This window comes from Cephus cinctus, unplaced genomic scaffold (genome assembly GCF_000341935.2).
Source record: "Cephus cinctus unplaced genomic scaffold, Ccin1 Ccin1_scaffold0129, whole genome shotgun sequence".
NCBI lineage: Eukaryota > Metazoa > Arthropoda > Insecta > Hymenoptera > Cephidae > Cephus > Cephus cinctus.
The window spans coordinates 839,139-865,372 of NW_014332862.1; the positions used below are offsets into that span (position 1 = coordinate 839,139).

Genomic DNA, 26,234 nt, shown 5'->3' on the forward strand with positions numbered 1-26,234 from the left:
TCCCCCCTCACTTTCCGTCGTGCCACCCTCCGCCATAGCACTGGCACTAGCATCCACGGCCACCCGCTTTTACCACCCTCCACCTCCTCCTCTCGCTGCGCCATCCTCCCCCGCCCTCCGCCCCTTTCCAACCCCCAGCATCCCTTACCGGTTGGCGTGGCATGCATCTATCCAGCCGTCTATCTATCTCGATGCACTGGGTGGCTGGATCGTAGTGCGAATCCCTAGGACACCAGTTCCTTACTTTGCCGCACTGACCTACCCTTATATTTATACTTTTATTAGGCGACACAAGAGGCGCTTTTTGTTTACCAACAGAAACTCGACTGATCCGGTCACTTCCACCGGATGTAGAACGGAACAAGTAAAAATGGAGGTATGTGAAATATGTTTTGACTTCGGTTCACTAGCCAGTCAGCAGGCATCCCAAACCCACCCCCTCGCCCTGCGGCCGTAAGCATACACAGGCAGGACATATCTCCTATTGCGATATGGATGTTAATAGGTTACGGGGTCCCTCGAGAACTAGGGTGAATCACGATTTCGATAAGGGTTCATATTCTCGTATTTTGCTGTATCCCTCTTCCACTCCTTCGATTCACCCCACATCCGTCCTCTTCGCTCTTCCTTACCATCCTCTCTTGTAATCTGATCTTGTCCTCCCACTCCACCCTCCCGTTCACAGCTACAAATTCCAAAGTGTCTCAACGGCCGTTAAAAGCGCGACTAATGAAAAACAAAAGAAGTCGACAAAGAAAATTAATTCAATTTTAACAAAATACAAGAAGATGACCGATCGACGCTCTTTCTAAATCCGGAATCATGATGGGGTCAGCTATTAGATTGACAAATGAAACTTTAAACGAACGTGCCCGAGTCTGGGCATTTTCTGAACACCGCGTACACATGCTGCGCGACGCACTAGTTCAGACTCTGGTGTGTTCGGTATGTGAACTAGCTGGCGTCCGTGTCTGCGTCTCTTAGGTATATAAGCGCAGACGTCGTCGACTCTACATACGGATAGGTACATGGTCGCGCGGCCATGTAAGTGCTCGTATATACGGGGACTAGGTACTATCTACTATCTAGTAATACTAGGTACTAGGTACTGGGTACTAGGTACGCGCCGCGGACGCCAAATAGCGGTTCGCATATTCGGAGATAGTGCCCGGTCGAGGACGGCGGCGGTTGCTGTTGATTTAGGCCTCTGACGCCGATGACCTCTCTCTCTCTCTCTCTCTCTCTCTCTCTCTCTCTCTCTCTCTCTCCGCCTTCCCAGTCCCCTCGTCGCTCCTTGGTCTATCCGTCCGTGTCCCTAGCTCTCTGCCAGAGCACATCTCGGAACGGATAATGGCCGCGACTGTGCATATACGACACTTAGAGGACCCGTAGAAGCGCGAAACGACGGAAAAATCTTTATCTCTCCTTGGCTCCTCTCTCTCTCTCTCTCTTGGCTCTCTTGAGCTGCTCGCTTGGGATATCGTGGACCGACCGTCGCCGAGACGAATGGCTTTCTCCCTTTCGAACACCGCCGCCTTAACGTTATTCCGCGACGAAACGGGCTCTTTCGCCCGGGAGGCGGGTACGTTCCAGTACTCATCCACGTACCCTACTTCATCGCCGCTTCTCTTACACCGGACTTTCCTTCCTTTTCTTTCTCTCGTTCTTTTATTCTCGTCTTCCATCTCTCTCTTTCTTTCTCTGCTATTCATCTTCCTCCTTCGTTTCTGTTCATTCCACTCATCCTCCTTAGGAAGGAACCCGTCCAAGTCCTCTGGTTCTCGCGGGACTACCACTGATGGTAGGTGGGCGAAAGAGGAGGAGGAAGAGACGGGGATAGAGGAAAAGAGAGAGAGAGAGAGAGAGAGAGAGAGAGAGAGAGAGAGAGAGGAAAGATTCTCGCGTGACTCTGAGCGATCGATTTTTTTTCTTCTCTTTTCCGGCTGCGATCCGATCGCTGCCGGCGCTTGGACGGCGCCGGAAACGCCGAACGCTTCCAATAACATTCAGTTCCGAAGAATCGATTCGTCCTCCTTCTTCCTTCCGTTTCATTTGCAGTCTCCATACTTTCTCTTTATTTCTCTCGTCTTCTTTCTCTCTATTTCTTTCTTGCTTCATGTTTCTCTCGTGACCAACTTGGTCGTGTTCTTCATTTCAATTCGTATACGTGAATTGGCTAATACGGGTTTGACTGTTCCAACTTAATCCTGTTAATTTCACGACCTGACTGGTATTAACGAAAGTGCTCGTTCGATCATCCACGCACTTGCTGAAAGTAGTGCTGATTAAATGAAATTATTGCAACTTCAGATTAGAAAGGTTGAGAGACACTGAGCGCAGCTGCCGCGGCGGCGGTATCTCCGCGTTGTCTGCTCTCTCACACCCTAGGCTTGCGTCCCACGTGGGTGACGGTCGAAGGGGTCGCACGAAATGGGTATAGGGAGCTTACAACCACCCACTGGCCATCTCTATACTACGACTGCTCTCTACGTGCCGTCGCAAAAAAAAAGGAAAAAAAAGCCAGTGCGATCTTATGTTTTAGCGAGAATCTTCGCAAATATTTTGGATGGTACAAGAAAATCGGCTAATCCGCACTAGTGTCGATTCGGCGAGACGCGGGTATCGCATGTCGTGACGAAAATACTTCTTTTTGTACGCTCTAACTTTTCTTTAGGTTATCTCGTTCGAATGGAATCTAGGAGAGTGAGGTTTACTCGACTGAGGATTCCCACAGACTGGAAATGAACGAGTTTTAATATTTACTTGCTGGCTTTTATGTAAGCGGTATACTCGTGGGGTAACACCGAACTGTGCGCACTTGGCGGTATAAGTTTCAAGCCTGTGCTGGGTCTGTTAATGTTTTTCGTAATGGTATACTTGTGTGTTTATCGGTACTCTCTTCACTGTTATTTTTGCTCTGACAATAGATTGATAAAGGTTGTTCTATTATAACGACTAGGGATTGATAGGGATCGGCTGATGGTAAGGTAGAAATTGATTGTATGATATGCTGGAAATTTATGCGGTGAATCATAGAAAATTTCTTGAATACAAATTGGGCGCTGCGCTTGTTGTTTTAAATTAATAATATGTAATGTATGTGGATTTAATTTGTTTTAGCCTGAAAAACTGAAATCACCTACTTCGCTCATGAATAATCAAAGGGGAAATAGCTTTGAATGCGCTACACTTTTGGTCAGTTTACTCCTTGGACAAGGATATAATGCATTTGTTGTTAGCGGATATGCATCAAGGGAACAAGTCTATTGCGATTTGACTAAGAGACCTTGCCCTTATTTACCTAAACCTGCAGAACATGTTCCTCTACCGCCAATTGGAGATACTTCCAGATACAAGTTGAAGTCACCACCTGATTTAAGGAGTCAATTCTTGCTTGAACTCGAGGAAAGAGAACAAAAAAAAATTCAGGATCATCTTCGATGCCAAGAAGAGGAAAGACAGAGGATGATCTCTGTATGTCTTTTGTTTTTTTTTGCAATATAAATATTACCAAAGTTTTTAACTGATATTCTGATATAGGAATTAGAACGACCACTTCCAGATGAATATTGGGGATTTAGAATTCACGCTTGGGTAGTTATATTACCAGAACGCGGTGGTGCAAGAGATCAAGAAGTTCTTGAGCCATTTTTTATTGAACCTTCCACTGGAGAGTCTTATTCGCCTACTGTACACGAGACCAATCTGTTGTATTTGGGAATTGAGAGTATTTGGAATGATTGCAACTATTGGGTCAATATGCAACAATGCACAGAAGGATGTGCTAAGATTAACTGGAATTTGAAAAAGGTTGAACTTTGGGAACATTTGCTTCCTGGGGAACCCTGGACATTACGAGACATAGAAGAGAATGAAGCAGACGAAGACATAAATATACAACAAGACAAGCATCTTGACATGCCAGTTTCATATGTAGAAAGAATCGATGTTCACAGTCTAGGTATGAAATTTAATACCCATATGCTAATTTCTTTTAATTAATCTTCAAATTTTCTCAAAGATTTTGAAAGACGCTTTCCAAATGGCAGAAAATGCATGTTTTACAAGAAAACAAAGGTAGAACTTTATGCTCCTTATGTTCAAATGGATGGTTTGATTCAACGTGTAACACTCTACGATGACTATGAGTACATGAATCCGATAAGCATCTTTGAAAAGTTTTCACAAAGAGCTGATTATTTGATAGAATCCAAGAAAGAACTGGACACCGATCTTGTAGTGGATTCATATAAGAGAGGACGACCCGATGCATGCAAAGGTACAACACATATGCATAGTTTAATAGTAATAAAAAAAACTCACCATGACCCTTTAATCGTATTTATTGAGGAAAATTGATGTATTTTGTAAAAATAGGTGTCACAAATGATTCCCACGTTAGGTTATATCGACACATTTAATTGTCCTCTTCATATTGTAAGACTTTCTATGACAGGTTGTCAGTTTCACAATTCGATACCGAACAGTTCTAGTAGCTTTATCTTTTTATCTTGATCTCTAACTGTCATATTTCATCGTGATTGTCCCCATTAATACAGAAAACATTCATATCGGCAGAACACCGTTATTTTGCAAATGGCAATAATGCCGTCGATCAGGAAAGGACCCTGGAATTTTACGATAACGTTCGCCTCGATGGTCTCTCACGTATTGAGATGCAACTAAGCTTTCTTGAGCAGACTTATATCGGCCGGGATGATCTTCTCTATTGCTGGTAATACAAAAATGTTTTCATTAAAGAACAGCTGTAGGATGTAAAAATCAAACGCACAATTTAAAAATTTAAAATTGTTAATGAAGAGAGCTATTATGCTTTAGAAAAACAAGAAACTGTTATTTCAAATATGAGATACTTCAAAGATAATATTTAAATTTAGAATATCCAGATTTATATGTACATACAAAATGAATATAGATATAACAGAAATCTATAAAAAATCATATTGTATAGAAATAATTTCAAATTGGTGTTTTAAGTAATCATATACTTTCACTTTGGAACAGGCGTGTTGACTATTCGACGGAATCAAAGAATTTCTCAGCATATGATATTCATTATCGCGAAGTGATGGTATATCTAAATTTACTAGAAACTAAGTACAGTAAAATGAATAATTAATTAATTATACAATTCCTGATTATTCACATCAGAAAATAACAGAATGGTATCACAGAGACGAAAGTATTCCTGCTAGTAAGAATATCGCTATTAAAGAATTTGCTGCAAAGGATAATGAGATAAGACTACAGTATCATTATGAAAAAGATCATGGTACAGCAGCTACAAGAACATTTATCAAACCCTCAATGGCTGACAGAGGTGACCGTCTTATATTCAATCCAGAAATGACTCAAGCATACAATGTAAATATAATATATTATGTAGCCCCTATTAACAATTTGGCATCATCATATTCCATTAACTTTTCTTTTATTCATTCATTTTCAAACAGCCAAATCCAATGGCCCCACCTGAAAAGAATTACAACATTTTTAATGAGTTAGAAAAACAATTAAAGGAAGAGGAACGTTCTTTGGCGCATGTGAGAGAGGCTGAGCTGGAAATTTGGACCTTCTTGAAAACACGAGCAGCAGAGTATCTTCTCCCTAAATTACAAGTCTCAGTCTTTGACAGAAACAGGAATCAGGAAGCTAAGGCTGGAATGTTTGCCAGGGTAAATACAATAGAGTAGCTCATACAATTTCAGTATTTTCATGTTCTTCTTTCCTTCTTGCTTAGGAGGAAATGCTACGAGCACAGGGTCAAAGGGAGGTCAACGATGAAATAGATTACTTAGGACCATACTTGGCCCGCATAGGCAATCCAACGCACCTGACAAAGGCTCAAGCTATGAATATCAAACAGGAATGCCTCTCAGATTTAAAACAACTTTACGTCGACAGAGCCAATCATATTTTACAGCTTTTTGAGAAGTGCAACCAAAAATTGGAAAGGAGACATTCATGGTTCACAAAGGTAACTAATATAAATCTAACAATTTCTATTAGTTATGAATATTCTTAAATAAATCTGACTTTACTATTTTATTAAAATCACAAATTTCTCTTTGGTATAGACCGAAGGTTTAACTCGAGAGGAAGAGGAAAGATTTTTTATGGAAGCTGAGGAAATGAATTTTATGCTTCACGCTTTGAATGTCAGATTGTCTCGCTATAGAACATTAGCTCCAGACCGTTATGAAATGATCTTACAGACTATAGAGAAAGATCCACGGCTTGCTGTGCTCTATCAGTAATTAATTAATAATCCATATAATAATCATATTTAATACATCAGGAAGGATGAGAGTTTAGAGCGATAGGAATATTTCCTTTTTAAAAACAAATCGTTTTCGAAGAAAGATACTTTATCCAGAAACACTTTCATATACAATGTATATACTTTTTTTTACATATTATCCAACTTCGAAATTTTCTAAAAAAATGTATCATTATTATATAACACATGTGCGCAAGAGCATACTCATATGTCGCTACCTCATACAAAATCTAATTGTAAGTAATATCTATTGAAAAGACCAAGAACCCATTTGTCCGATACACCGTCCTGAAAGTAATAATCGCGTTACGCATAGTTCAGAATTACATAAATCAAGGTAGAAGAAGGACTCACCCTCATCGTCAAAGGTAGCCAGGGTAAATTTACTGAGTTTATTGGTAAAGCTGCCAGTATTGGTTATCACAGAATTCTCAGCCAGTCGATTAAGATCAGCAGAATCATAACGTCGACTCTCCTCAGCAAATCCAGAGATCAGAGTATCCATCATTATTGCCTGAATGAGATGAAATTTAAAATAAGAGCAAGATGCGTCAATTATAAAAACAAGAATACAAAAGATCTACTGACTTGTCTTGAGAATACTTGTAGTATTTTATAAACCCGTGCACCGTTTTCTCGTACGGGAAATTGTAGGAAAAGACAAGGCAGACAATCACGATTTCCTTCGTCAGAAGGTTTTGCCATTTCCCAGCTTAACTCCGAGTACTTCAATCCCAGCAATAGGCTCTGTAGAATTCAAAAGGTAGATGTACTCGTCGCAAGTTTCTGCCTGCTGAACTTTTGTCGATGATTATTAACTCACGCATTGCATGTCATCGACAATGTAGACTCCAGATGTATTGATCGCAACCAAAACTGGAAGATCACGATGTGTGATCCAGGATGCAAGGCCTCGTACAGGACGTTCAATTTGTCCTTGGAAAAATGCTGCACCGTAGCAAGGTAAACCCCAACAAAACTCCAAATACTTTCGTATAAGTTTTCTAGGATTAGCATTGGTTCCTGTATGATTAGGTATCCTTTTATATTGCTCCAGAAGACGAGCTTCTGGGGCTCCTTTCCCACCAACCAAACCCAATCCAAGTCCTAATCCTAATAGAAGACTTGGTGACGTATAATGATGTGGTAAAAATCGAGCTCTATGTTTTCTAAAGTACGCCAAGGTATGAGTTTGAGAGTTGTACGGACCTAGTTCAATGCGAGCTTGTAAAGCTCCCAAACTAGCATATCGTGCTTGTCCTTCGCAGGGATATCTACCTGTAATATACATTTCAGACTGATAAGATGGTGTTAGGGTGAACTAGTATTATATCCATTATGATTATACCTTCTAGGACATTGTGCCTAGCTTCAGCATAGAGTAATTCTAGGACCTTGATTTCTTTTATCTGCTCCTCGTCCCTACGTGATAGGAATACATTTCTTCGAAAATAAAGTACTGGTTCTTCATCTTCTACACCTTCTTGTGTTCCATATTTATGCAACAGATGACTCCACTTTGCAGCTAATTCCAGTGGTCGCTGTGTCTGTTTTAATTGAACTTCTAATTGATTTGAACAAAGCCACAAGGCAAAGACTGGCTGTCCTATTATTGGTGGTGCTCTGGCTAGTTCTAATTCTCCTTCTGTTTGTACTACAGAGAGGATTTGCTGAACACTTGCACTTCTCTCTACATCCATAGTTAGAAATACTCCAGACATTAGATACACAGCGATACGAATTGTGGGTCTACCCATGTTCAGATGTTGTGACTGGCCTATTAACATTGCTGTGCCGTCCATAAAAATAAATAAGATAACATTGACAATATTTCATAAAAGTCATATAATTAAGTCAGTAAAAAAGATTAACTCTTACGATGCTGAGTATGATTGTCTGGTTTGAAGTCATGTTGGTATCTGCGAACAGGCTGAATCCTTTGATTTGAACAATCCTCTTGTTGATCCATCTTTTTCCTTGTTTCATCGTGAAAATTATGAACCATATACAAAATGTAATCTACCCTACTGCATAATGATTTTAAAAAAATTTATAATTAATGATACTCACCGTAAATTAATGTAAATACTAAAAGTTAAAAGCTTCATCGAAGAACATTTGACTTCTGTATCATATTTTCTCTTGTAACACTAGAGTGTTTTGTACTTGAATTTCTCTTGCACATTTTCTCACTGCTAACCGTTAATCGTCAGTAGTTCGGCTTAAATTATTGTATAAAAAATAAGAATTACTTAATAAGATCAAGAGAAGTATATTTTCTTGATTCACTTTCATAAGTTAGCTCTAGTAACCTGTTCAACTACCAGGCATGCAAACGTATTAACCCATAGCACTGTGGTAGAACTTCGGTAGTAGGGGGTGGGTATTGATTATTTCATCCCTTATGCGCAGGGTGCATCAATTCGGTTGAATTTTAGTCAAATTCATTTATTCAAGTTTTTTTTTACAACGTGTCACTAGCTGGTAAACACTGTTTTTATAATGTTACAAAAAAAAAAAAAGGAAATAACTTTAGCTTCCAGTTTATTAAGTTAGAAACAGAAGAGATATATTCGTAATATACGAAACACAAACGTATTCCTTCTTCACATGCTACTATTACATTGTTGATAGTCCTGATGAAAGTACTATTATCAATCGTGTCGTATGATTTTGAGATCAGAAAATTCTACAGCTTCGAAGCAATCGCCAACATAAAGTTCTCAAGGTACGACAAGATTTAAAAGTCATTCCACAGAAGGAGTAGCACTGCGAGTCAGTGGTAAATAGAAATCTTTTAAATATATTTCATATAATTAAATTAAATCAGCCACGTTCATTGGCATTTCGTCGATTTGAGTTGAATAGTACTGCTCAATATCACGTAGAATTCTGATATCGTCTACTTTAACGAAGTTGATCGAAACACCCTTACGTCCAAAACGACCAGAGCGACCTATTCTATGAATGTACAACTCACGATTGTTTGGCAAGTCATAGTTTATAACGAGGGAGACTTGCTGTACGTCAATTCCTCTTGCCCAGACATCTGTAGTGATGAGTACTCGGCTGTAAAACAGTAAAAAAAATATATTGAAATATGTAGGACACAATGTGATACTTGCACTACATGGTAGAGGGGGGACTTTGTACAAGAAATAACGAGACAGTAAATTATTGTACCTTTGACCAGAGCGGAATTCTTTCATGATATTATCTCTTTCTTTCTGTGGCATGTCTCCGTGCATAGAACACACGGTAAAGTTGGCTTCCCTCATTTTCTCTGTGAGCCAGTCAACCTTGCGTTTGGTATTGCAGAAAATAACTGCCTGGGTTATGGTGAGTGTGTCGTAAAGGTCGCAGAGAGTGTCGAATTTCCATTCCTCACGTTCCACAGCGACGAAGAATTGTTTTATACCTTCAAGTGTCAACTCATCACTACGAGAAAGTATGACAGATTAATATTGTTGTTGGGATAGATTGTCATGAAGTGTTAAACGTCCAAGGAAGACTTACCGTTTTACAAGAATTCGAATTGGATCGGTCATGAATTTACTCGTCATTTCAAGAATTTCATGAGGTAATGTAGCAGACACAAGAACAACTTGAGTCGCAGGTGGTAAATAACGATATACATCATAAATTTGTTCCTTGAAACCTTTGTTAAGCATTTCATCAGATTCATCGAGAACCAACATCTTAATTGCTCTTGTTCGTAGTACTCTTCTTTTTATCATGTCTATAATAATCAGATATTATTACCTTAAAATTTAAAGATTTCCTTCGCCTAGTTATAAGAATAATCAGTTTTAAATATTTACCAAATACTCTTCCAGGAGTTCCAGATACAACGTGCTGACCATAATCTAATTTCCTTATATCTTCTCCCAGATTTGTACCACCAATGCAAGCATGGCATTGAACATTCATAAAGTCACCCAGAGCCAATATAACTTTTTGGATTTGTGTCGCAAGTTCACGGGTTGGAGACAGTACTAGTACCTGAGTTTCGCGAACCTGTGTATCCAACGACTGTAGTATAGCTATAGAAAATGTTGCAGTTTTTCCTGTACCAGATTGTGCCTGAGCTATTACATCTCTCCCTTTCATAATCGGTTTAATAGATCGTTGCTGAATCGCTGACGGTTTCTCAAAACCTGCAATAGAATTATTATTGATGCTTGACCCAATGAAAAACATTTTAAACAAAAAACTTAATATAACATCCTACAAGGAACATTAACAAGAAAGTTACAGTCGCGTACGCTGTTACATATTCCTCACAATAGACAATTAAATTAGAAAACATTTATAAAAGTGTCTGATAAATCGCAAGAGAGAGATTATCCATACGTAGTAACCAAGAATTAATGATTGAAAAATTGGAGCCAATATCGGGACACGTACGTCGTAGCAATATTGAGGTTAGTTTTTTTCATATCAGAAAAAATATCATATCAATACTCACCGTAAGCGTAAATTCCTCGTAAAAGCTCATCACGAAGACCCATATTATCGAATGTGGGGATAACTTCGACATCTTCGCTAGTTTCAAACTCCACATTTGATAAATCTTCAGTTTGCGCGACGCGGCGTGATTTTCCTTCAGCCATCTTGACAGTTGTTCTTGGCTACTGAACGCTTCAGGCACTGTTCGCTGCTGTTCGCTGCTGATCGCGTACTAACCTCATCAAGGGCGCGTGTTTCGTATGTAAGTATAGGGGGTATACAGGGGTATAGGGCCACCTTGGTTACTCCGTGAACCGGGTGATCCGATTATAAAAAGCAATAAAAAGTAACAAATACCAAGGGGTAATGAACCTTTAAATTTGACCAAATCATAATTTCATAAATGTTAATGCATATAATTATCCATTGGCGAAAGAAAAATATAGAATTTGAAAAACAGGTTAAAATAAATGTGTGTATTATGTTTCTATACAATCTATCAGTTTAGATAATACCAGATAATACGTTAGTTTCTTTGAATGAGTCGAACTTCCTGCGCTTTTACGTATTTTAGAGTAATTTTGTATGTAACGCGCTTATAAATGTTATTGTGAATAGTAATATTTTATTTTCTGTAAAAGAAATACGCTGACAAAGTTATACGGTGCCGATTTTCAGAATTAAAAAAATTCAATGGTTGGCGTCCTCGTCTTCTAGGTTGGAAATAATTTCAGTCGTACGACGTTGTGGAGGAATTTTTGCTGTTAAGTGTCTCCAAAACGATGTTATTAATGTCAAATAATCGCACAGTGTAATTACTACATACTCTGCTATTCAGTGTTACTGCAGCAACAGGAGTTCTGTGAAAAATGTATCCGAAAATAAAGATAAGTGAAGTGGATGTATCCGTGAAACTGGAAGAACCTTTAACCAGTGGTTCCTGTTCAAAATTAATTACTGAACTCATCAAGTATTTATTATATCAGAAGCAACAGATCCCATTTTCTTGCGAATCTCTGACACAGCTACAAGCAAAGGCAAAACCAAATGATAGAAATTCTTGGTCCGCCAAGGCTGTTCTTAATTCTTTGAGAAACATGTCTGATCAACTGACCTCGCAGTTACACCTTGAAGGTTGTAATGTCAAGGAAGTTGTAATAGCGATGGGTGCTACAGTGGTATCTCCAAAATTCTGTGTTCGAGTAGAACTACCTGCTGGTATCCTGAGTAGCCAGAATCATTTGGACTATCAACATCCACCTCGCAAGCCTCTTTTAACACTTATGAGGTGCGTATGTGTAGAGATAATATTTTAAATAGCTTTACTTTGGATAGACTACTATAGTTTGTATTTTTATCATTATAATTTTGCTTACAGATCCATGTTTGAAAATACAGAATTTCAAGAAGCAATAAGTGTACCTTTGGCACCAACTAATACTTTTGTTCTTCTTCACAAAAAGGACTATAATATGGTATCCCAATTTTTTCTACCAAAGCCTCAATATATGTTGCCTGAACGAATTGCCAATCGATTATGTATAAAGTTGGATCATATCAATGAAATACCATCAGATTGTAATTGCACTACATTGGTTAAAGTACACCATGATTCCTTCAATGCCAATTATGTTGAAGATTCTATTAAGGATAGTTTAGACTTATCGAAACATTGTACTGCAGACATTCCTTATCAATGGTACCAATCAAAAGAAGTAATCAAAGGTTTCAAATTTGTACGGTGACCTACAGCACATCCTAACGAGGTTGATAATTATGTGAGGATATATTGAACTATTCCTTGCAGTATGCTAATCATACTTGGGCTTGTTGTGCGATATTATTTTATACAAATTAGCGAACTATAAGAAAGAGCACACAAACTATCAAAAACATAATTGCAAATTGGAACATACTTGAATTAGAATATTCCCTAGAAAATACTAGCTATCGTGATAAGCAAATAATTATAAGAGTATCAAAACTAGCATAGAATATTATCTCTTATGCAACATATATCATTTACAAAAAAGTCAGTGTGCCATATACACCACAGACAGTTTTATCATGTGCTCAAATTGAATATCTCTAGATTTTATATTATTCGTTTATCATGTCTATGTATTAGATGCGAGACACATAAGAATAATAATTTTAAAGTAGGTATTATAAATGATGTTATACAATGTACTTAGATAGATTTACATATCCTTCTTTTATATCCTTTGACATGTTGCAACGACTGTAGATAAAGTATTCTTTTAGAACAATAATATGTATAAGTATTTGTTATAAAAAATACTGATTTGTTCTCTACTGCCATATGTTAGTTTTTTAGAATATTATATGATTAAAAATTTTACTGAACAATGACTGCAGAACTATGAATTATGAGACATCATAAACGTTGACGACAGAGCAGCATTGCCATTAGTTTTAGATAAATTAATTTCTATTATAATTTTATAGTACAATTATCTATGACCATGTCAACAATAAAACAGTTTTACGTCAAACATAGTTCACAGTGGTATTAAGATTAAGAGGTCATAAATACCAAAAGAATTTCGTCCGTTATCTCCTTGCCAGTGTCATCTCAGTACTTATATGTTGTAATTTTCTGATCACTTATGGATCGAATAACATAAGTCTAGGGGCAAAGAGATCAGATGCCACAATATTTGTAAAAATAAAAAGAAATAATTTTATCCAATGACATTAGTCCACATAAACATTATTATGTCAGAGACAAATGTGTATTATCCCCAATAGAATATAGTGTTTAGCATTCAAGTTCATAAAATTGTAGTAGGCATTCAATTGATTCAGGATAGTAAAACATATCGAAATCTGCATCCTACATCAGTTCCTCTTGAAACAGAATACGTGAGACTTTCTGTGAACATGGATAAATTAAAGTGTTTGACTTCTGAACAATTAGAATCTTGGATAAAAAAGGTTTTATAAAAATATTGGGCATCTGCAGCCATAAGGAATTCAATGAGTTGAACGTGGCGTATAATGAGCTTTTTGACCGGAAACAACGTGAGAATGTCAAAGGATAGAGTCTGCGTGGGTAGGAAACGACATGAAGAAGGAAGCTGGTTACATAGACTACACCGTAAGTTAATATATGAGAAAGTAATAAACTAATAAATGTAGTTTAATTAAATTCTACCTGAAATTCTCTTTTCTGCAGGTAAAGTCGATCCACAATTTGCAAATGCACAGTGCTGTCTTCACAAAGGCAATAACGAACCCCAAATTCTTGGACGTCGTCGAGGGACATCCTTCGTACCGAGGACATCTTGCTTCATCATACAAAGGCACACATTAAGCCACCAGAAAATGGTGCTCCATACCTTGTGCACCAGGACTATCCGTACTTCCCATTCAAGAAGCACACAATGATTGCTGCTCTTCTGCACATGGATGATACCGCTCCTGAAAATGGTGGCTTGGCTGCTTACCCAGGAAGTCACAAATTAGGGCCCTTAGAGGATTTTGGTACTAAGGATCAAAAGGGTGAAGCTTATCACTGAGTTGATCCTAAGAAATATTCTCTCTCCGAAGCCACCCCAGTAACTGCCAAACAGGGTGATATTGTATTCTTCTCGTACTTGCTACTTCATAGGTCTTATTTAAATCTGTCCAAGAAAACTCGTCGCATGTTCCTGGTTCAACTGAGAGTAGCTGATGATCAGCCTGTTGAACACGTTCATCAGTCTTCTTGTCAAAATCTAGTACTGCGGGGAAAGAATATTCATTGTAAGGCAGACATGGCTTCTAGATTCCAGGAAAGTCTTACTGTTACTAATAAATGAACAGGTCTATTGCTTACCAATAATCTACTAGCTAATACAGCCAGCTTTTTTTGTTTATATGCCATATAATTTCCTTGAATTTTATTATGTAACAATTATAACATATCATTATCATTATTGCAAAGCGCGCAATTGCTTCTCAATGTAAACTTCAGGTATTATTTTGATGCTCAATTCATATTTTCCTCTCGCGTTACCATTATGACTTCAAGTTTTTGATTTTGTGAAGTATTTTATAGGTTTTTGTAATTCTTTATTTGATATATTAAGATAAGGACTTATAAAAAAGCGAGTATTTCGCGTCTTGCACTTTCCATAACATGATTACATGGTGTAAAATCTTTATTATATTTTTAAAGGTCAAACTATGACTGAAGAACACGATTCTCTTGAGTTGCTGAATGACATTGATAATGGTAAAGCACTATAATTTCTATTTCTATTTCATAATCATACAATTACCAGCAAATATTTTGTCAATATAAAATAATAACTCAACTGGAATATCGTTCGTAATAGTAACGCGATTCTTCCATAGGAAGAAATAAGGAGAATAAATTCGATTATCGCGATATTGATTTAATTATCAATCAGTCTGATGAAGAGGAACATCTTTATCGCGATCATTTTATCCACAATGCGATACTTGAGCAAGACGATCGAAATTCTGATGCAATCGAACAAGAAGCAAATGATCTATTAAATAACGAAGAAGGAAGTAGAGAAATATTAGAGGCAATACAAGAAGCTGAAGAAGACGCGGGCGAGAAAGATGCGGACGAGAAAGACACGAACGAGGAAGATGCAGACGAAGAAGACGCGGACGATAAACAAAAGTGTATAATTAAAGAAAGTGACGAGTCAATAGAAATAATAAAGAAAGACTTTATTGAGGATAAAGTAATTATATCAAGATTATCAAAACTCGATGAAAGACTAACGAGAATAGGTAGACTCAAGGAAGTAACTGAAGAAGAAAAAAATCTTCGGATGAAAAACGGTTTTCTGCAGAAAAAATATAGCGAATGTGTAAAAAAAAATAAAAAATACGATGGATTAGAAAAAGTAATTGATTCTGGGATACGCAACCGTGAAAGGTATATATATACTGTAATATATATTTAAAGAAAATTATTTTGGAATTTTCATTAACGTCAGTTATGAAGAAATTCTCGAAGAATACATGGAAATCAAAGTCGATGTGGAGAAGAGAAAGCCAGGTTATGAGACAGAAATTTCGAAAATGGAAGAAGCTTACAAAAATCAGGAAAATGAATTTAACATGAAGTTTAAGGAGCTTCTGTCACGTGAATCGGAAATTGGTAATAACGTAATCAATTCTAAAACCGGTAAGGCATTCGGTGAACGCGAAGTGAACAGCATGATTGAACGACAAAAGTCGCGGGCTTCCGAGTTAGCTGATACGAGATTTACTTATTTGAAGCGACGAAATATTCTAAACCATCTTTTGTCAAAACTTTATGAACTTGACAATCTTGGAATTGGATACACGACAATAGAATACGAGCAAATGGTAATAGAGCGACAAGGTGTGCTTGAAAAGCTTGATGAACGAGAAGAAGAAATTAGAAAAATACGTGATAAATGCTTCACGTATGTTGCAGTACGTTATGACAATTATTTAATTTTTATTATTCATTGCAAGGATTCTTGTGTTACATGTGTATGATATTATGTGATTGTCCATATAATTATGTAGGTTCTGAGTCATATTAAAGAATCTATTGCTAGTATTGCTCGGGATATCCAAGAAACATCCGTACTATTATCAAAGTATTCGGAGATTCAAAATTATGGACGATACGCTACGATGAAACGGAAGTTGGAAAGAGACATCACACGCAAACACAACATTCAATTGCGGGAAAGCGGCGGACTACTTGCTCATCCGGATTTGCTCAGCAAAATGGAGACCGACATCCTGCAGCTACAGTTTTTCAAGGAGAAGATAGAGTGTCTGCAAGCTGAAGTTTATCTTCAGCATACACAGGCTGATATGATAAAAGCTTTCTTGAAGAGGCAGAGAAACCATAGTCAAAGCCCATTAGGGTCCTACTGATGATAGCTTTATAATTACTGGTTGTAGCACGTTATACAATATACAACTATATATATTTTATTTATTGTCAATTGTACAGTCTTTGCCATGAATATTATACCCCATATGTAACTTATAATATGTTTGTATTTATATATTGACTGATTAACATAATATTATTAAACTTAATTATTAGATTGATTTCAGTTGAATGAACCAAACTGCAGATATTCAGTGCAGAAAGTCAGGAACCCCATACCCTGGGGCTGGACGCCAATGAATAAAATGTATCTAGATATCCGAATGCAGAGTGTTGCGCTTATTCGCGATAACTTCACAAATCCATCTTGAGAATCCTCTATTGAGCCTATATGTATATCGGATCGGTGCAGATTGGAGCAGCCGTGGGAGCTGAACCAAGAAACGTAGGAACGCGCGGACCGCGAACCGCCACAGTGTTGTCGACGAGAAGGCTACACGAAGGCGAGGATTTCTCATTTTTTTACGTCGAGAGGTTGAAAATCACGAGAAAAAGGATGTTGGACGCGCGTTTCGGAGAATTCTTGGCCGCGTGAGGCCGATCGAGGAGCTCGTGCGGGACTATCGCGAATTGAACGAAACACATGTGTCGGCTGAGCCGTATTCTACATAGCGAAGTGCACTCCCGTGTTTGGTCGTCGAGGATCGCCTACTACGAGAGCTAGCTCATCCTCCGGGTAGTGTTGCACGTAGCTGGACCTTCTGTTCGATCCTGAAAAAAGCGTTGAACGATGGGCTGCCCTTTTGGAGGGATATAGGACACGTTACGGAAGGCGGCAGTGCGTGGGTGGGTGGGTGTCTTGCTGGCGACTGCTTCACTCCTTCACACTGAATTCCTCTCAGGAATTTCATGCCAAACACTCCTGAGAATCTCATGGTATGATATTAATTGAGCATGGTTTTCTTTAATATATTATTATGTATTAATGGCTTTTTTTTTGGTAGGAGATCCATTACCCAAGAGAGCGAAGGATGCTGGTACTCATACTTCAAGCTAGACTGTTACGATAGACTGGGCTGCATTGTAAATAATTTATATGGATACATAGTGGACAAACAGAATGTCCTGCTATTTATCTGATTAATTTATAAACCTTATGAATCTTGGACAAAATTTTGGATCTGATACAGGATTAGTATTCAATCTGTTTTGATTGGGATACTATATTGGATGCTGAACACAGATTATTGAAATATTATTTGGCAAGTGTTTTATGATACTTCTGTGTATTCTTGGGTTGTTCTTATTTTTTATTTCTTTTTATTAGATACTTGTTGATGTCGAGTGACAGTCAAGACTGGGTTAGCTAGAGCTTTGTAGCTCTGGTATTTTATATAGCTACGAGAGGACACTCAAGGGACCTAGGACGGTCCTTCCATACACCAGTTTCTTTGATATCTAGAGTCTAAACTATGCAAGGTTAAACGGCGGAGAATGGGTCGCAGTAGGGTGTCAGCATGCGTGAGAAGCCAGCAGAATGTCACACTCACGCGGGTCACGTGAGGGGCGCGGCAGACATGTGCTCGCGTGATCCTCCAGCCCTGCATCCAGCGCTTGCCAAGGCCAATGGTAAAAATTCGAGTCCTCAACCGACCCATCACGCCGAAGCACGAATCGACAACGTTCTCCCGACACCTGGGGGGCGACTGAAGTTCTTCAAGGATGGAAAGTTCATCTTGGAACTGTCGCACCGCAGAGATGGTGAACGCACCACGTGGTTTCCTGTTCCAAAGAAAACATTTTGGCCGCCTGCTAGTACTACCCCTAACAGGCAAGAGAGTTCCACCTCCCTCAGTGGTAAGTAATTTACTGGAAGTGCCTTAATACCACTCTTCTTTGTCCTGCAGTGTAATGTAGTTCCATGACAATCGAAGGTAAACCTTTGTTGCTTTCAGTTTCCGACGATAACTCATCGGTTCAATCGAGTCCATGGCAGAGGGATCACTGCTGGAAACAGGCGAATCCCAGGCGCAAACTTTGCACGGAGTTCAACTTTTTCTACCGCAGAAATCCGCGGAATCGTCTGTGCGCTCATCCTCGCTTAGTAGCGCGAAAACGTAGACGGCCATTGGATCCAATGCCTCTACTCCTGGTATCAGACTCGAGCATTGGGATGAGTACAGGCACAGGCTTCACAAGAGTCCATCGTAAAGCAAACGGTGTCCCGACAGGCAAGACCCTGGGTCTCATTGTCGAGAAGTTAGCTCGACTTTTGGATCCTAACGTGGTGTCGCCCCGTAAGCGTATCCTTCGTGAATTGGAGAGAGTCACTCTCGAGGATCAGGCGTCAAAGAGGCGTGCTACTCCACAGCCGATAAACACATCAACCAGCGCTCCTGCACCTTCGCCGAAGCAGCTATCCTCTTACAGTATAACCAGTATCTTGGGCGAGGACAAACCAAGTGCGGAGCCAGGCTTCCTGAGGAACTTGCTAAAGCCAGAGGACAGGCAACCCATTAAATACTCAACAAGTCATCCTTATCCAAGGGCACGAATCGAGCCGTACGTTACACCGGCTAACACGTCTATCCATCATCCACTTTACGGGGTCCCGATGCTACCACCTGGGCCATACAGGGCTCCACTTTGGATGCACTATCCACCGCCCGTCCATTATCCACCACCAATGCCGCTTTATGCTCCGGCGCCGCCTCATCCGCCATCTCCTCCTGTTCACCATTACAAAGACTACAGGGAACAAACTCTCACACCTCCTTCAGGTATGTCTCCTTCTTGAGGTCTATCTACATTGGTCACCTGCATCATCTGTCAAAGAATTCTCAGCCAGTCTGCTGGCTCAGAAAGATAAGCCACTGACTTAGTAAAAGACAGATAAATGTTTGATCTGCGATCTATTATCTGTCTCCTTGTGTTCTAGATATGCCTCTGAATCTGTCGAAGCATGCGGGTTGAATCTCAGGATCCCAAAAGTTGGTGCCTTATCGATGGACAAAATTATGTGAACACTGCCCGTGCAACGACAATGCGATATATTAGTATTTTTTTATCCATAAACAACAGTAACGTAGTAGATAGGGATTCGCAGTCAGATCATTCACGATCGGCTGAATATATACTTGTACATACGAATGCATAAGCTGTCACCCTCGATGATAGGTATTTTATATTATTATATCTATTAATTGATTAACGAATAGTATTAATGCGGATTCTGTTGGAGGTAAAGTGCCATATTGGATAGTTTGTCTGACGTAAAACTTCGTTATTGCGACACATCGCGGAACAGGTCCTCCCCTGTTCCGTAAATCGCTACGCTTCCGAAGAATTCAATACACTCTTCGGAACAACGTTAAAGTCAAAGACAAAAATAATAAGACAAATTACGAAATTGAATAGAGAAAAGAAAAGAAGACTCTCACATCGTGCAATCGTCCCAATAAAGTTTTGCGACAAACACTCGAGTATTCGTGTCACTTTATCTGCAACTATACCCGCGTACTCTATGTTGCAAAGTACGACAGAGCGGCGTTAAGAGAAAGATGAAGACAAGAAAGAAAAAAAAGAAAAACACGGAAGACATGCTGAAAAGGCGAAGAAAAGGATTGTAAGGCGCATCCTATTTTCATCCCTGTGCATCTCATTTACATATTATCTTGTTATTAATTCTTATTAATGTTACTGTCATTATTATCATTATTAAACGGTATGACATTAGAGGTATCGTAAGAAAGACATAGGATTATGTACAGAGCAGATATTACCTACACTTAGGATATTAATTATTATTATTATTATTATAAAATCGTAATGCATCGGTTAATTTAGATTAAAGGTATCTATTCATAGCGGACAAACTATCTTTATTTATACGATATCAGCGAAGACAGCAAAATTAACCGGTAATGAGCGTGGAGTGTGCCTTAAAAATAGTTTTCTAAAGTTCATCAAACAAAATTGTACACATCCCTTGTCGAGACATTATTATTATTATTATTATTATTATTATTATATGTACATATACATGAACGTAATAACGCGTATCTATACACTGAGAGGAAACACACGTGCATACGTATACATTCGTCACTCTATTTATTGTTAATGTGATACACCGAGAGACATTTGAAGAGAAAGGCAAGTTCATTTGAGCTCTAACAATTAATAAATAATCTTAATTATTCATTTACATAAAAAATTCATGGATTCGAAAGATGATTCTTGAGCATGCGACCGAGCGTGAACAATTGTATAGAAAGACTAATTTCATAAATATAAATATTTCGTATACTATAATTGAGTTTTAGTATTGACTAATCATGTTACCGGTTATTTATAATAGGTCCAAGAGATTACTAATGACTCGTATAATTCTTGATCTTCCTAATAACGACGTGTTAAGTCAGTAAAATTGTTTCACATAAGCGATACAAGATTTTTGCGGGTAAACAAATGTTTTGTCTCGACCAAATGGCGCGATACGAAATCACATCTTTATATTAATAAAAAATATTGAATTTATAGTGAGATCGTAGCTCTTAATTGTCTTGCGTATCCTTCGAATCCAGCAGTAACCGTTTTTCCCGCACTTTTTTTTTTTTAAACGCGCCGCCATCTTGGAACTCATTGCCGCTGCGCCATCATTAACCTCGACCATAAGTTAGTCGCTGTCGGGAACTCGCAGTCGTTACATGTAAAGCCGTTTGTGTCCATTCCTCTTCCTGTTCGATTGATGTAATTTAATATTAATTATTCGAAGTCATTTAATCGTACGAAGCTGATTCATTACAATCTCTTGAACTAAGTGACAAATGTGATCGTATAAATAACCAGTGGCTTTATCGTACCAATCGGTACCCGCGTGTTATTCAAAGTAGTAACGTGTGGAGCCACTGAACTTTTCTCAGGAAAAGGCCGGCAGCCCGGCACGCCGTGCGTAACGTCGCCTCAAGTCGCCTCGTGCGATGCGTGAAGCGTAAAGCGTGATGCGTGATGCCTCTGTCGTCGGAGTGACTCTCTCGAGCTACGAGGCTACGAAAATAGTGGTGACTCTCGTAACTTTCTGAAAGAGAAGGAGAGACCGGAATACCAAGTCTCTATGTGGTAGAATCCGAGTGAAGTGTTCCTCGAGAAAGTGATTCAAAATACGTCAGCCATCTTGCTCGTGTTCGGAAGTCGAATTCGGCAATAGTCGGTGGATACATCGGCACCGGCAGCGGTAGCTTCGCGTTCGCTCTTGTTCTCCCTCTCGCCCTGTTCTCTTGATCGCACTCTCTCCGTTACCCGGTGTCTCGTTTGCTCTTACTCTCTTTTTGTCCCCCGCCCCTCTCCCCCGTGTCCCCACCACTACGGTTACGGTAGCGAGCGCAGTTGCGTCTGAGAACGCGCAGTCGCTGCTCTTGGCAGTAGAGGGTCCGTGGTCTTGTTTTGTGATATCCGTTGGCCGGGTGGTCGGTTTTGCGCGCGTTTTCCAGGGTAAAATCAGTGGTAGTCGCTGGTGAGTGATAGGCGAGCGTGCACAGAGCGCGAGTGCACATCATTGGACGCAGTGATAATAGGGATTTTTTGAATGCCCGCGAGTGCGAGCGAAACAGCGAGCGATCACTCCGGTGGTGGGGATCCTCTCCAGCCGCCTGGCTGCTCGTGCCCCTGCTTGCCAAAATGAAAATGGCGGTGTTCTGTTGAACGCAGCGACGGCCACTGACGATGCTCGTTATTTTAACGGACACGTGAACCGTCTGTGTGCGCGAGAATCGGATCCCGTGTGCTGATAGACGCGTGCTGCCGAGACTGGACTGGAAGGAGAGAGAGGTAGCGGCCCCGTGGCTTAGGGACACTGGACGACGGCCAAACAAACACGATGAAGTGACACGGGTGAAGTGTTGACTCCACGCGCTCTCTCTCTCTTTCTGTCTGTCTCTCTCTCTCTCTCTCTCTCTCTTTCTATCTATCTCCTCTCCCGTCCTCTCCTCTCCTCTCCGCTCCCTGTCCCCTTTCGTCCGTCCCTCTCGGCTCCCCTTCTCACGCGTTCTCTCTTTCACACGGAGTGCCGAGAAGTGGAGAAGTGTCGCCGATACGCATTGCGAGGGAGGTGGACAAGCCTTCATGCCGATGCCGGCCGAATACCACGAGAGCCACGGTAACCACGAGAACGCCAATTTCGGGCTCGCGGCCACACAGGACGCCAGCAACATGACGGCCAATATGTACCGGGTGGGAGGTAAAGTATCCAATGTTACAAAGGCGACACCGATCGCCACGGCGGATCGCGTCGCTTCCCGAGCCCAGCTTTAATTAGCCCAAGAAATTAATGTTTGCAAATGGCATCGCGATGGCGTCCCCTGTCCCCATTCTCTGCCTTCTCCATCATCAGCGGCACCGCCACCACTACCGTGTCCTCTTCTTTTACGTCCTGATCCTCTTACTCCTCCACCTTCTCCTATACTTTGCCCCTGTCCCTGTCCTCTACCTCCTCCTCCTTCTCCTCCTCCTCCTCCTCCTCCTCCCTCACGTCACCTCCTCCTCTTCTATCTCGATCTCCCCTTGTCCTCCCCGTGCTCACCCTCGCGTCCCCGTACGTCTGGCCCCCTGTCCAGGTCATGCTAATTCCTCGCCCGATGAATTTACCGATTAACGTTAGGTCCTCTTTGTAGTTTTCGACCGTTTATTACGTACCCTCCATCCTCCCAATGGTCTACTCACGGATTCCGTTACTGTCCTCCAGGTCCCACACCTTCAGGCATCGCTTTTATATCACTAACACAATATTTATTCGATTCTTTCCTAGTCTACCTACCCGACCTTATTCATTCACCTATTATAAACTCAGCCACGTTATTAGGTACCTCACTACGCCAGTACCTGCTCGCAGGCTGCCAACGTACGCTTAACCACCTTTTATTTTCTCTATTCGGATTCACAGGACTCGACTCCTATCAAGAACCTTATAAGTCCTCTTATAGTCATAAGCAAAATCAACTCTTCCATACGTTTACTTTACTTCCCTCGACACCATTGTAACGCTTTATTGTTCAAGGGTTTTTTCCCTACCGTTAGATATACTAAATTTTCAGTAATACTTTTGGCGCGATAGCCAAGTTCGTAGTTACGCTTACGTTCTCACTAGTTCTCTCTCTTTCTTTTTTGCTTTTTTTTTCTCCTTATCGCTTCCCGTCTCTCTATCTAATTATTCTCATCGTTAGTACACTATTCGTGAATCCATTGTAACGACCAAAGTCGACGAAATACCGCTGTCGGAATGTACTAGGTAGCCTCGAAATTCTCGTATATTAAATATATCACTTGATTATATCTGTCATCCCGATCGTTAATATTATCTTTATCAAGGTAAATTAAAGATAATTAGGCTCTGTGATATACCCTGTAACGTCACGATGGTACTTTTTTTTATGTTTATATTCTAATGACAGCTGAACATTTTGTTTATCTCGCGCATATCGCAAGCAATATCCTAATGCTTATAAATTGTCGTGCATTCGTGTAATATAGGCACATGGAATGACGCCCGGTTGCGTTATGTTGAAAATAATGGATGCTTCTAGGCAGGGTGAAAATTCTATAGGCACGAAACCTTCTGTCCCCCTCCACTTGGACCTGTTTTTCCCCCCTCCAGGAATGTTCTGCACATTTGTACCCCTCGTCCCTTTGCCACTTCATCCTCATACTCGTCCTCGTCCTCAGCACTCAGCCAGCACCGAAACCCTGAATCCCTGAATCTCTTTCCACTCGGAGTAAAACCGTTAGCACCGTATACTTCCCTTGGACGTATCTCGACAGAAAGGGCATTATTTGAAAATTATATTTCGTTTGTATCATTGATACACCACCAGGTGGAACTCATGATTATCGTATGTATTTTGATGATTAATCATTATTTTTCTCTCTTTTCAGATTATGTCTACTTTGAGACGTCTTCGACCTCCCCCTATCAGATACGAAGAATAGAGGAATTACACAAGGTTAAATTCAAATTTTGTTTTTCTCGAATTAGCGTCTATTAATTTTCTCTGGTTATTCAAAATTCATGGGAATTTTTTATAATTTCGTTCCTCAAGGGAACACGTGTGTTATCAGGAGTAACGCTAACTATATCGATCACGATGTCTGTACGTTATAAGTTATCTTGTGCAAATAATGGCTCTGTGTAAATACATTTTTAATGTGTTCGTTTTGAATTTCTCGAAAAATTCGTACAACTTTTTTTTTTTTTTAATGAACAAGAATTTAATTTCGTCAGAGAGACGTGCGCAGTCTATTTCGTTTTCTAATTGAATTTATCTACTTTTTGTTATTCGTTTTAGACGGCCAACGGAAGCGTGGAAGCCAAGGTGATGTGCTTCTTCAGGCGAAGAGATTTACCTTCCACCCTGATTATGCTCGCGGATAAGCACCAGTGTGAGTAATGCTTGTATTTATATTTTGGCATAGGATTTATAACTGTATTATTTACCAGAATCCGATAATAAGTGAACCCAATGACATTAGAAACGTTGAACCAGTGTATGTCTATACCATCGAGTCAAAGGAGAAACGTGACACTAGTTTTAAGTAATGTCTTTTTTTTTATTGATAACATTGTTACTAATCGCATATGCGTGTAGAACGATAAATCAAGTATAGGGTTTATATGCAATTTTTGTTTAAAGTTAATTCAAAGCATCGTTCTTGCAGGTATCAAATACGTAAGGATACGATTTCTCAAGATGTATATGTATATATGGTGGTATATATACATATATGTATATATGGAGAAATACACGTTTCTCGCATTCAAGGAATACTCAGGCTCACGTATGCATTTCTAACAATTTTGAAAAATATGCTACCCGCATTTGTCTCGGCGCACTCACGAGTGTGGACCAATCCGGTTTTGGAAGCGAGATAAGAAAGTAAGAAAACGCCTCTCGCACTTGTCTTCTTACGTGATACGCGAAGGAGAGCAACGTCTGCTAGCACAAACGAAATGGCGTCGCCCGGACGCCGAACTGGAGAATTATTTTATTCTTTCGAAATTTTACGAGCAATCAGGATCTTCAAGAAAATCGAAGCTTCGCTTCGTGCCAGTATCGCCGCTAGAACGGAAATGAAAGAGGAGTCTTGTTGAAATTCTTGAATGTCCCTCGAGGGTCAAGAGGTGGAAAAGGACCTTTTTCGTAGACGTTCCTACAGAGAGAACTAGACTCGCCACTCATTTGAGGCATCACGCGATGCTCTTCGCGCGACAGAGTCGACTAAGGCGATATACCCATCCGGGTCGGCAGGTCGTGAGGTTGTCAGTACAGTTGACCCTGGTACGCGAGCATTAGGCCACCCCGTGAGACGGGCAAAGCCGACGAAAGGGTAGTGTACGATTTTCGAAAAATTTGTATTCGTTGCAATGGTAAAAATAATGAGACGCGAGGATTTGGGTTGGGGGTCGGGCTGTCCGGGAGGGCCACAGGGTGAAAAGTGGGTGGTTGGGAGGGATGGGAATGTATAATAAGTAAAGTTGGGGGGTGGTAGCGGGAGGATGGGGGTTGTATCGATCTGCTGGGGGTGGGATGGAGGTTCGACTCCCTCGCCCACACAGGCCCCTTTTCCAAC

The 26,234-nt window shown here is 40.0% G+C and overlaps 7 protein-coding genes and 1 long non-coding RNA gene across 18 annotated transcripts in view; 5 read left to right on the forward strand and 3 right to left on the reverse strand.

Moving 5' to 3' along the window:
- Positions 1-4,474, reverse strand: part of LOC112493688 — a 40,699-nt gene extending 36,225 nt beyond the window's left edge. Inside the window, exon 1 of the long non-coding RNA XR_003058312.1 lies at positions 4,324-4,474. This is a non-coding gene — a long non-coding RNA (uncharacterized LOC112493688). The remainder of the gene's footprint in view (positions 1-4,323) is intronic.
- Positions 2,530-6,545, forward strand: LOC107262773 (dynein regulatory complex subunit 7). 2 transcript variants are annotated; one of them, XM_025080198.1, is made up of 10 exons: positions 2,530-2,982; positions 3,121-3,474; positions 3,541-3,961; positions 4,022-4,279; positions 4,579-4,735; positions 5,026-5,092; positions 5,173-5,385; positions 5,541-5,696; positions 5,762-5,998; positions 6,099-6,545. In XM_025080198.1, exons 1-10 carry the CDS (start codon positions 2,980-2,982, stop codon positions 6,276-6,278), a joined length of 2,046 nt encoding a protein of 681 aa, XP_024935966.1. In that variant the 5' UTR covers positions 2,530-2,979; the 3' UTR covers positions 6,279-6,545. The 2 variants fall into 2 exon arrangements, with proteins under 2 accessions (XP_024935966.1, XP_024935965.1); XM_025080197.1 differs by having other exon boundaries at positions 2,965-2,982; positions 5,475-5,696.
- LOC107262860 (FERM domain-containing protein 8) lies at positions 6,449-8,706 on the reverse strand. Of its 4 annotated transcripts, none has more exons than XM_015729482.2 (7): positions 8,372-8,706; positions 8,180-8,277; positions 7,650-8,090; positions 7,125-7,579; positions 6,890-7,048; positions 6,656-6,815; positions 6,449-6,589 (listed from the first exon to the last, which is right to left on the reverse strand). In XM_015729482.2, exons 1-7 carry the CDS (start codon positions 8,407-8,409, stop codon positions 6,549-6,551), a joined length of 1,392 nt encoding a protein of 463 aa, XP_015584968.1. In that variant the 5' UTR covers positions 8,410-8,706; the 3' UTR covers positions 6,449-6,548. The 4 variants fall into 4 exon arrangements, with proteins under 4 accessions (XP_015584968.1, XP_024935972.1, XP_024935971.1 ...); XM_025080204.1 differs by having other exon boundaries at positions 6,516-6,815; positions 7,125-7,414; positions 7,511-7,579; XM_025080203.1 differs by having other exon boundaries at positions 6,516-6,815; positions 8,180-8,270.
- Positions 8,707-8,828: 122 nt separating this feature from the next.
- LOC107262862 (eukaryotic initiation factor 4A-III) lies at positions 8,829-10,992 on the reverse strand. The gene is made up of 5 exons (XM_015729486.1): positions 10,770-10,992; positions 10,123-10,458; positions 9,818-10,040; positions 9,485-9,739; positions 8,829-9,370 (listed from the first exon to the last, which is right to left on the reverse strand). Exons 1-5 carry the CDS (start codon positions 10,912-10,914, stop codon positions 9,118-9,120), a joined length of 1,212 nt encoding a protein of 403 aa, XP_015584972.1. The 5' UTR covers positions 10,915-10,992; the 3' UTR covers positions 8,829-9,117.
- Positions 10,993-11,619: 627 nt separating this feature from the next.
- LOC107262865 (MAD2L1-binding protein) lies at positions 11,620-12,495 on the forward strand. The gene is made up of 2 exons (XM_025080325.1): positions 11,620-12,038; positions 12,129-12,495. The coding sequence occupies exons 1-2, from the start codon at positions 11,620-11,622 to the stop codon at positions 12,493-12,495; spliced, it is 786 nt and encodes a 261-aa protein (XP_024936093.1).
- LOC107262863 lies at positions 12,495-20,924 on the forward strand. Of its 2 annotated transcripts, XM_025080214.1 has the most exons (8): positions 12,495-13,871; positions 13,950-14,990; positions 16,830-16,920; positions 17,026-17,549; positions 17,618-17,696; positions 17,941-18,470; positions 18,569-19,393; positions 19,552-20,924. In XM_025080214.1, the coding sequence occupies exons 6-8, from the start codon at positions 18,131-18,133 to the stop codon at positions 19,584-19,586; spliced, it is 1,200 nt and encodes a 399-aa protein (XP_024935982.1). In that variant the 5' UTR covers positions 12,495-13,871; positions 13,950-14,990; positions 16,830-16,920; positions 17,026-17,549; positions 17,618-17,696; positions 17,941-18,130; the 3' UTR covers positions 19,587-20,924. The 2 variants fall into 2 exon arrangements, with proteins under 2 accessions (XP_024935982.1, XP_015584973.1); XM_015729487.2 differs by having other exon boundaries at positions 16,830-17,549.
- LOC107262866 lies at positions 15,098-16,714 on the forward strand. The gene is made up of 3 exons (XM_015729495.2): positions 15,098-15,671; positions 15,733-16,198; positions 16,295-16,714. Exons 1-3 carry the CDS (start codon positions 15,565-15,567, stop codon positions 16,652-16,654), a joined length of 933 nt encoding a protein of 310 aa, XP_015584981.1. The 5' UTR covers positions 15,098-15,564; the 3' UTR covers positions 16,655-16,714.
- Positions 20,925-21,303: 379 nt separating the features above from the next.
- The window catches only part of LOC107262857 (metastasis-associated protein MTA3), a 14,305-nt gene continuing 9,374 nt past the window's right edge, over positions 21,304-26,234 (forward strand). For 2 of the 6 annotated variants that reach the window (XM_025080188.1, XM_025080190.1), the window contains exons 1-3: positions 21,377-22,851; positions 24,543-24,610; positions 24,953-25,046. In XM_025080188.1, the coding sequence (XP_024935956.1) occupies positions 22,737-22,851; positions 24,543-24,610; positions 24,953-25,046 (277 nt within the window). In that variant the 5' untranslated portion in view covers positions 21,377-22,736. The other 4 variants (XM_025080189.1, XM_015729473.2, XM_025080191.1 and 1 more) reach the window with 3 other exon arrangements.